At 39.6% G+C, this 11,250-nt stretch overlaps 1 protein-coding gene across 1 annotated transcript; it reads right to left on the reverse strand.

The window, feature by feature from the left end:
• Positions 1-2,958: 2,958 nt before the first annotated feature.
• LOC131323866 (uncharacterized) lies at positions 2,959-9,455 on the reverse strand (the record flags this gene model as incomplete). Its single annotated transcript, XM_058355706.1, has 5 exons — positions 2,959-3,357; positions 3,877-3,954; positions 6,854-6,986; positions 7,898-7,978; positions 9,184-9,455. Coding segments are annotated over 5 exons (678 nt in total), but the record flags the coding sequence as incomplete, so codon positions are not given.
• Between the last annotated feature and the right edge of the window lie 1,795 nt (positions 9,456-11,250).

The raw sequence follows: 11,250 nt of genomic DNA on the forward strand, positions 1-11,250 counted from the left end.
AAAGGGCCGAATACCTGTGTTACCAAAAAAAAAAAAAGAGTACTGATGCCAGGCAGGGCTCAAATATCATGGTCACGTAGGACCAGCCAAATTGTTTTAAGGGAGTTCTCAAGCAAACTTTCCATAACATTAAGTCCAGGTTTTGGACATCTGAGTGTGTTCTGTCTTGTTCCTCCGTTGTGGTATCACCATCGGTTGCATTCTCCTCCAAGTTAATGGGCACAAGGGTTAAATCCTGAGCAGGTGATTGAGCAGGGTGCACATCAGTAACCATGTCTTCTTCAGCATTAGCAAATTCTTCGATCTGTTGCTCAATGTCGTCTTCAGGATGCTCCGCTGGATCCTGAATGCTTTGAGCACGAGTGCTTGGCAGATCATTGTCAACCCAGAAGGGTGAGTCCTCGGCAACCCCTAGTTTGGTCAGGCAGGCCTCCCAGCTGGCGATCCAGATTTGATCTTGAATAGCCGGCATTTGTTCAACATAACTTGCCGTTGTGGCGTCAAAGCCTTTCTGATAGCCCTTTTCATAGGAAGCTTTCTTGGTGCTATCAATTTCTGACAAAGCCTGATTGAGGCTCTCTTCGGCATTTTCGAGTTTGCCTTTAGCTTCATCGAAGTCAGACTTGGCTTTGTCTCTTTCCCTTTCTAGCCTAGAGATTGTCCGAAGCAACCGAGTGTTGTCATTCATCAGCTTGATTCTTTCAGTATCAGCCTCTTGACATTTTTGGCCCAGTGTGACCATCTTTTGAATGAACTGAGAAATATTAATTATAGTTTAGATCCACAAATTCCACAGGAAAGGGGGTCAAAGCCTAAAATTCGTGAAAATAACACTAACTCACCTTAATTCCACTGACAAGTCCAGTGGAAACTAGCCGATTAGAAGGAGATGTGGACTCTTTTTGCGTGTCAACAGGCAATAGTAAGCCCTGTGCTAGGGCCAGTGCAGTCTCCGAGGAACTAGCACTATCTCCAACATTGACTGGACGGTCGCCCTTTATGAGTTAAGGAGTCCAGGTTTCATTTGATGTTTGGATAGTTGAAGGGGGAGTTTCTGAGACTGATGCAGCAGTTTGAGCATCAAGATTCCCACCTTCTTGATTCCTAGGGCGTTTATCCCGATGAGCATCAGCAGCCTCAAGGGAACTATCGTGTTCCCGAGGAGAAGATGATAATAGTGCAGATCCACCCCTATTGCGACGTGATCGTGGGGGGGGGGGGGGGGGGGGGGCGGCGCCTGTTGATGCCCCCCTGTCGGCAGCACCACGCTCTCGTGTGGAGACAGTGAGAAGAGTGCTAAGATCAACTGGTTGACGAGTCATCGAACCTGGTGTTGGGGGAGAGCGTGAGTACCCGGAAGAGGATGACTGACTGGTAATGCGGAGAAGAACGGGTTGTTGTTCGGGGACGACTTGCCTGCGTTCAGATCTTCTGAGTACCACACGTGTTTGAGGAACGCCTTCAGGGATAGCAACTTCACCCGGCTGTCCGGCAAGGGTAACATCAGCTTGTAGTCTTGAATTACGTGGTTGGGGAGCAGTTGATGTGAAGGCAGCACTGGTGCTGGGATGAGGAAGTCTTCTGTCTATAACACCTCTGTAAGAGGGGTCGTATCCCAAAAGCACATCAGCGTTCCGGCCCCGACCTGCTGTTCAGGTACCAGGCTCGCCTGTATACTTTAAGATCTTGTTGATGTCCTCTGTTCGGACGTAGCTCGGTATATGTCTAGGACGCATGTTAGCGTTTTCAGCTGCAAGATCGAAATTGAAAAACCAAAATTGGACATATAGAAAAGCTACGAGAAAGCAGTAAATGAAGAATTGCAAAAGTTAAAAGCAAGAGCATACGTGGGTAGCCCCATATGTGGGGGAAATGGAGCCCCACCACTTAGCCATCTTCCCCTATAGGCTCGAATGCTCCAGTTACATAGAGGAAGTCGATCTCGTGGTCACGAGCAGAATCTGGCAGATTAAGTACGAGGCGTTTGTCTGCAACCTTGAAGTAGTAAGTATTGTACTCAGGGTTTAGTACTATACTATACCACCATTGGATATCCCAGATTTCTAATTGGGTCCCTAGAATCCCATTTAGGGCTATAATCCCCATTATCAGCCTGAAAACATTGGTAGAAACTTGCATGGGAGTAAGACGATACCAGTTCAGAATCTGGCGGAGTAACGGATGTAGGGGGAAACGGACTCCGCCCTCAACGATAGCTACAATTGGGATACACATCCTGTCCCAAGAGCCAGCATCTCTATCCGCTCCTAATGGAGCAAGTTCAAATCCTGCATTTTAAGGAATGTTATATTTTGCTCTAAATGCCGCCTTGGCAGCAGGGGTGTCACAGAGTTTCCTAAATTTGCTGGGCTTGGGATCATGTGCATCCGCCATGAGTATACTCAAAGAAAAAGAAAAACTGGAAATGGGTACGAATCGCAACCCTAGAAGTGATCCAAAATCTGAGAAATGAGATCTCAGATGGAAACAAATGGAATAGGAGAGAAATCTTAATGGGAAACCTAATTCACTACAACATGAACAGCCTATTGCGAGGAATATATTTCGTCGCTAAATCATTAATTTCCTCGCTAAATGTAATAGCGAGGAATTTTTTTGTCACCAACTTTCCTCGCTAAAACGTTGTCGCATAAGCTTACTGCGAGGAAAATAATTTCCTCGCAAATTGTTGACAATTTGCGATTGCGAGGAAAAAATTCCTTGCCAAAAATGGTTTGCGAGGAAAAAAGTCCTCGCCAAAAACACAAAATTCCTCGCGCAAACCCTAGACAGGACATGAATGAAAATAATAGGCGAGGAAAAAATTCCTCACCAAGAATGATTTGCAAGGATAAATGTCCTCGCCAAAAACGAAAATTCCTCGCGCAGAGCGGCCTATTGTAGGCTTTTAGAGACAAATTTTTTCCTCGCTAATGTTACATATACGCACAAAATAATTCCTTGCAAGCAATGAATATTTCTCCTAGCAAACATTTTTTATACATTCCCTGCTCATATTTAGAATCCATCACCACCTCATACAACCATGGATAACCATAACCATAAATAACAAAAAACTGTTAGCTTTCAAGTAAACAAATTGTCATTACTGTGAAACATTAGCCAAATCCTTTCAGCTACATAATAATGGCATCATGGTTCAAACCATCAAAACAAAGTTTAGCCCTAGGAAACAAAATATAAAGTTTACTACTACTTATGCTGTAGGATTCTCAAAAAGCATCATGGATCTTTCCAAAATACTACACCACCTCGGGGCCAACTTTTGCAATGTATCCTTCTTTGAATTCCACCTCCCACAGCCACGAACTCTAAAGAGAACATCGATCTTACACGCTGCCAAGAAAAAAAATAGTAAACATATCAAAGAAAGTGAGAAACCATCAAATATGCAGTTATATATTTATATACACACTTTCACAATATGAATAGCACAAAAGATTCATAATCCACCATTGCATAATCCAAAATAACACCACGAGTAAAGAAACATAGTGAAGAAATTGGCAAGACTCATCCATTGTTTTGCAGTTGCATTCCAAGAATGAGCAAAAAGTGCATAAAAATTACTAAATTGATAGTTATCGAACAACCTTTGTAATATAATCAGTTAGGAAAGGGAAAACAGTGGCATTAAGTCTTTTATAAAAAACACTTCAATCAAAGCCCTACCGAACATCATCTGATCTTGTCTTTACATTCTAACCAATCCGATTACTACGGTAGAGTGAATTGTCCGTGGTCCAAACTGCTAGAAACTCGGTGAGTGACTTCAAACAAAAGATTAAGTTCACTACTACTTAAGCTCTAGCATTCTCAAAAAGCATCATCCATCTTTCCAAACTACACCACCACCCGGGTGCCAACTTTCGCAACGCATCCTTCAAATTTCATCTCCCGCAGCCACGAACTCCAAAGAGAACATCTTACACACTACCAAGTAAAAAGAAGAAGCATTTGAGTAAGAACTGACTTAAAACAAGCCCAAGGAACTTCTGATATATGTATGATATCAGCGCAAGCAACACCAACTCAGAAAGTAGTTGAAACTTTATAGCTCATTCGTCAAAATTCTTCCCCTTTTGAACTATTGTTACAAGTACTTAAAAGTTTATAGTTTTTTTTTTCTTCAGTAGTCCAACCTAACCTTTTCTATCATGAAAAAGTAGACAGCTTTAACAAGTTACAAAGTAAGGACATGGACAAAAAAAGTCTCCATGCTAATACTTCTTGGAAGTACAACTTAATCTACTAATAATTGCTTGAATGTGTCAAAAAAATTGCACCAAGACTGATGCAGCCCTTCAGATACATCAATGGAACACTCGATATAATCCAAAGAAAGCTTCACTTTTGATACAAAAGGTGTATAGTTCATTGAAGTGGTGTGACTAGTCTAGTAAAGTACTGAAGGTAGTTTACTCCAAGATAAGTAAAAGCTGCTCGTCTCCATGCCATTAGGTCCATTACATTTTAAGTACACAACCAACAGCAAAAAACTATGTTGAAAATGTTCTATTACACTTAGCATATACTTCACAATAACAATTTATAAGCCATCTTTGGTGTGAAACTTCTTCAGTCATGTGAGATTGGATTAAGGCATTGGTAAAGAAGTTTGCAGGTAAGGTTACAAAGAGTTCTAGATCTTCCCACAATATACCAGACCTTGAATCTCTATTACCAATAATTCCCTAACTTCAGTGCTAGTATGTCTACCACCTATATTCCTAGTTCAAGCCGATAACTAATGGAATTTTTCCGAAGTGATGCTAGAAGACAATAAGCACTCTATTTTATGACCAAAATGACCAACCAAACTTAGTGGTGAAGGGAAACCACCATAGTTAATCGCTTACCAAAACTTTTGAAGGCAGCGCCTTAGAAGGGCCTCTGTTTGCAAATGTGTTCAGAGCTATCTTTGCAGCAACATGTTCTGCTAGCCTCAACATAGAATCTGTCAACTTGTTATCTTCTCTTTCTCCTGATAAGCCAAAAACAAAAAAACAAAAACCATGGGGTGAAACAAAGTCTTTTACTCTACAAAGAGAGACAGAGCAATAAAGGGGAGTATCTTCCATTACGTTACAAGTTACAACAATTATGGCCCCAACTAGACCATTCGAGCAAATTCATTTACACCTTACTACATATAATCAAATTTATCATTTGAGTGGTTTCTATAAAAGAAAAACACAAAATGCTATTCGATATGATAATGATCACCTAAAGAATCTTTCAGAATCTCAGTTACGTTAACAAGCATAAAAAAGTTCTACAGTGGAATAGGGAATGCAGTTCCACAATTTGTATAGGAGAATTCACAAGGTGCCGAAGAAATATATACTCAATCTTGGCCAGCATATTGTCCAACCAACTCATAGTTGGTCTCAAATTTAAATGAAGATAACTACTTTCCAATTTTTTACTGATTCATGCATACAGTCCTAACTACACACTTGAGCCTCGTTCAGCTTTTGCTGATCTATACCAAGATCTCTAACTTAGCTGGTATATGAATGCAATGAAGCCCCCTACAGCTCCCACAAACACATTATGCAGAAATACCATCTTAACTGAACTCACACACTAAACATAGAAGAAAGACAACACCAAGTTCATAGTATAAAGCAAGAATTTTCTGATTAGGTGTCACTTTGCAATAAACGTTGCTACAATATGTACACAACAAAGAACTTGAGAAACTGTGCATATTAGGATGTTCACCTTCTGGCTCTGAAGTGTTTTCCAATCAACTAAGTCATATATAGAAAACTTTTGATATTCACCAAAACTTCTGATATCTGTGCAAATCCTTAGATGGTAACAAAGTGGTGGATTAGGTTGTTCACCATCTATATGAATCTGAAAAACTAATGGATTAACCGCCGCAAGACATCTATGAGCAATCATACTAGTCTTTTCCTTCATCAGTTCATCACTAGATAGTTAAACAAGTACTCTAGAGCTTGATATTAAATAACACAGTACATGCACATACAAAAAAAATCCATCAAACACATATATCCATTACTACATAGCCAAATAAAAAATTTGATCAAACAAAAGAAACATAAGAAGCAAGTCTCTGCTACTAAGAGTACCACACTTTCAACATATAAACCAGGCAACAAATTCTTATAGCAATTAGTTTTATAGGAAGAAATACCATCCACGTCTTTAACTTTAAACTGCGATATCACAGTTCCATAGTTTACTAAAAAGTTTGTTTGGGCAGCCAATTCTAGCTCCAAAGCAGGACCCACATCGTTAACAACACAATTGTTGATCCTTTTTATAAGTGTTCGATTTACTATAATTAGTTTCTTTCAAAGAAATGCCACTTGCCTTTTAATGTTCGATCACGCGGCAAGCATTTTTATTGGTCAAGTTTACAGCAGAACTACAATTAAAACACCCATACAACTATGACACTAATGCACTTAGCCGTAATTTCAATACACATAGGAAGCATTTTTAATAAAATGGGTATTTTAATCTCAACCCATGCAATTTCTGTGGTCCTAATTTCAATACACATCGGAAGCATTTTTATCATTTGCAGAACTACCCTTAGAATATCCATTTAATGGCTCCTTGTAACCCAGCTTACCTTAAAGATGAAAGAACTACATCAAGAACTATGAAAAATTATCAGTGTCCTCGTGTCTTTGACTCGATAATTAAAAGAATCTGACACTTAAGCGATCGTTCTAGACACTTGTACCGGGGTCCACGTAATATTATGTGACAGTGCACTTTCTGCACTTTTCTGTGTCCTAATTTTGTTTGCCAAGTAGAATCATGATTTAGAGTGAAAAGCAGGACATACCCAATCTCCAACTACAACAATCACCAGTATTCCAGGCTGACGAAGAGAGCACTTAACCAGTACAGAATATCCGTCAATCAGTGCAAGAGTGAAGCTCCATGGGATAACTAAACGCATTATCGTCACCAAGAAGCTGTAAGCAGAACCGTTAAGTGGATAAAATTAGGGAAATGTTTGCATTACAACAAGGGCAACACACATTAGGATCCTCAAATGGTTAACAGACAGGAAGCTGCAAATGTGAAGTGTTCCATTTTCTTCTCCTATATTTTTGTTCCTTTAAACCAATTCATGTAACCGACCTTAATCGGTTGAGACTTAAGGCTCAGTTTGATTTCATTGTTTCTTTGCAAGTAAAATAAAAACAATGCACGGAAAAGAAGAAGAAGAAAATGAGAAACATGTGGTAGAAATTGCAGTTCGATTGCTCGACAAAATGTCACAATGAATAACTCTAGAAATTTCTGATTTGTAGGTTTGTAATTCCGTTTACCCATTACTCCAACGACTTTATGTCCTCGTTATGAGAACTCAACACACTTAGCAACTCTCTCTAGACCCTTAACTAGCCAACACACTATCCCTATTACGATGGCAACATGGATAAAAAGCAAAAAATAAAAAATAAAGATGGTTGCATTCATATCTCCAAATTCAACCGAAGTAAAGATGTAAGCAATCAACTGAAGAACATCTATTGATAATCGAAAACACAAAGGCACAAATGATTTGAACAATCACATAAATCCTAGCCACGCAGACTAACTAAATTTTTTATAAGCCCAGATTGGCATGCAAAATCGGGTATTATAAAGGGGAGAAAACAGAGTACCCATGTGATTTTTCTAGAGAATCATATGAAGGAAATATTAACAAACCAAAATGGCTTGAATACTGAGATGAAATGGAACAACTACTCCCTTGTATACATCCTTATAGAGTTGTAGTACTATGTACTCACTCTCATATATCAGGTATTTCTCTTTAAATATATACACACACACACACACACATACATATATATTTACCTATTTGAAAGCTTACAGAGGTTTGGAAGATCCAGAAGTGCCTTTCACTATTTCTTTTCCTTGCCTTCTTTTTCCACCCGAACACACCGCAAAAACCCTAGCCGACAAAGGCAGCAATCCTTAATACAAAACCCTAGATGGGAAACAAGAAAATTAGGGCCTGTAAATGGGGGATCTGCAAATCGAGTACAAGCATACACATATGCATACAAAGGACGGGAGAGAGAGGATAATCTCTGGTGGGTGAAACAACTACGAGAGAATTGGGCACAAGTATTTTTTTTGGGGAAAGCTGTTGTTTTTTTGGGGGAACGCTATTGTAAATTGGGCTCGAGTGTTTCCTTCTTTTTCTCCTACTAAACGCTATAATTGTATCCCTATAACAGCATTCCTAAAAAAATGCTATCAATTAATGCTATTAAAACCCATATTTGTTGTAGTGTGGTTGAAATACATTACAGGAACAAGTTAAGAGAAAACAAAGAAAGTCAAAATGCAAAGTAAATGCATAAATATTGTCCTGGCCCTTTGTTTTTTAACCTTTTACCTCAACCAGTTGTAATCCAAATCGAGTGTCATAGTCACCTTCAAAAACATGTAAGTTAGAAATTACTTAAATGGAGGATATGTATATTATGTTAATGCACAAGAATATTCTTCTCCAAATAAAGTGCAAATGCACCAAATTGGACAAAGAGAGTAACCCACCGGAGGTTGGGCCTGACAATTGTGGTTCCTCCCACCCAACTGTCTAAATACTCTGAAGTCCTACCAATTTAGCATCTCTGAACACATTAACGATAACAAGTTAGTAAAGTTAACAAAGTTAGTAGATTCACCGCACAGTGACCATAAACAACGAAGTAGAGTCAATAGACCTAATTGCCTATATAACATCAACCCTTATACAGAGAATACAAACACAAAGATTTCAATCCATTAAAGGGATCCGAAACTCGAAAAGAAACGCAATTGACGTTGTTTATGATCCCCAACTAATAGAACTTGAGCATAACCCTCAACCCTCTAATAGGATTGAGAATACTAATTCTTCTTTGTGAAAATCATAAAACACTAACACGCACATGCCGAAATCCACTCTACATACGAAGTCTCATACATACTAGTGACCAAAAATGATCAAAAAATTTTGAATCTGGAGTAAAATTAAAACTAGGGTTTACGCACTGGGTTTAGTTCCCTGGCAAAATAATTTAGGGTTTACAAATTGGGGGTTGTACACCCGTATGTATATCTATATGTATCTATACAATACCTATATACATGTATAGAGGTACATACCTGTTCGTCGTATCTTTCGCACGGTGTTGCAAGTCGTGGGATCTGGTGCTCGCCTGCCGTTGAGACCGATGGTGCTTTGATGCTTGTTTGCCTCTGTCACGAAAAATCGTGGGAGAAGGAGGAAGGGGGAACTGGGGGATGGAGAGCGAGATAGAGGGAGATGAAGAAGGCGGAGAGGAGTCTCTCCGTTGAGAGAGGAGGGATGGATCCACAGTTGGGGAAAAATGTTGAGAGTCGGAGACGGAAATTTTTTTAACTTGGGCATAATTGTTTTAAGCAATCATTCGACGAATTTTTTCCTCGCCTTAGCATCCAAAAAAATCTCGCGGGTTTCTTTTGGCGAGGAAAAATGTAAATTCCTCGCTATAAAGGATCTTTGGGCGACAAAAATTATTTTCCTCGCCTTTTATTATCTCATCAACTGGATTTTGCGAGGAAATTTGGTTTTCCTTGCAAATTGTTATTCTTTAGCGACAAAATCAAATTTCCTCGCAACAGGTCATTCATGTTGTAGTGTAAACAGAAGAAATAGAGATCTTATGAGTTTAATGAAAAGGTCCCTGTGACACGAGCAAGTTGCAGGCGGCGGCTATGGCGATAGAAGGGGAGTTTTTTCTCGCCTGGCTTTTGAGGAAGATAAAGATGGGACACAGTGTTTTGGATAAAGAAATTCCAAAGAAAATCCCTCTTTGGGATTTAAATGAAAGAGACGAAGACGAAACATCTCGTCTCACGTTGTTACAAGTTAAAGTAACGGAAAGCAAATACCGTTCTGATGCCATTTCATAGAACGTCAGTTCAAAATTAATGATAGGCATACGAAACGTGCCACGTGGAGTTTATACCTCAAAATGGTATAATGACAAAGGCGTCAAAGAGCATCAATAAGTATTAAAAACTATGGCTGCTCGGTATCTGAGGAAGTTCAAGTCTAAACGTTTGTCTTTAAAAGCTTCACCCATTACCCCCGAACAGTGGAAAATAGGTAAAGCTGGGGAGCAATTGTAGGGAGGTATTTCCAAACAGATACATCTAGTTGCCGAACAGATGGTGTATAAAAACACGTGAAAGATTGAACAGGATTGACCGCCGATCAGTATGTTGAAAGGCAACAAAGCCCAGTAACATAAGAAGACATTGGTGAAAAACTAACTGTTCGGCAGATAGAGACATTCTGATTACATTGGGCCAAGTTACATGTGAAGTAGCTGGTCCAGCCAGACTGTTCGGCAACGAGATAGCCCAACAAAGAAAGAGCTCCAATTAAAGAGTGCGAGCAGAGGGAATACTCGAGAAGATTCCAGAGAAGACATGTTCCGTAAAGGAATGAGATCCCAAGAATATAGGATCTGAGAAAGATATCCAACGAGAATGGGATGTTCGGCTTTTAATGGAAAAGAATCCTAAAAGGACTCTTTTCTAATGAATTGATAAGGAAAACGAGAATCCTTGATATCTAGGGTTTTCTATACGAGAAAGGAATCTTAGGGCAGCAGGGATGCTTGGCCAGCAAGCATACGCAAATCTATAAATATGAGGTAAACCTAGAGGAAAAAGGTACTCAATACATACATTGCATTATTCGATATTTTTCCTACTGATAATTAGGGTTTCTTTAGTACGTGATACTAACTTTGCCATCGGAGGGCCTTTGCCACGAGAGGCAAAGGTGCTCTCACCCCCTGTCTATTTTGCAGATTAGGGTTCCGACGACAAATTAGGGTTCCGGTGAAAAGGCACGAATAAGCTGTTGCAATCCAAGGTGATCTGAAGCATCAATTGTTTTCATCCCTCTACACTTTGGTAGCAGACCACTGGCTAGCTCAAATTTGTAAACTTTTTAGAGCTTTCAATATCACCGAAGACAACATCAGAGTAGGTATTGTGGCCGTTTAGTTAGTTGGGGAAGCCGGTGAATGGTGGGAATCTATTTTAGAGTCCAGGAAGGATGCGAGAAGAGCGGCAAGGACCGCGGCTCAAACAAATGAACCGGATGTGGAGGATTTGACGTGGGCAGAGTTTGAGACAATTTTGAGTAGCAATATTTTCCTGAAACCAGTCGTGATC

The sequence above is a fragment of the Rhododendron vialii genome, chromosome 4a (assembly GCF_030253575.1).
Source record: "Rhododendron vialii isolate Sample 1 chromosome 4a, ASM3025357v1".
NCBI classification, from domain to species: Eukaryota; Viridiplantae; Streptophyta; class Magnoliopsida; order Ericales; family Ericaceae; genus Rhododendron; species Rhododendron vialii.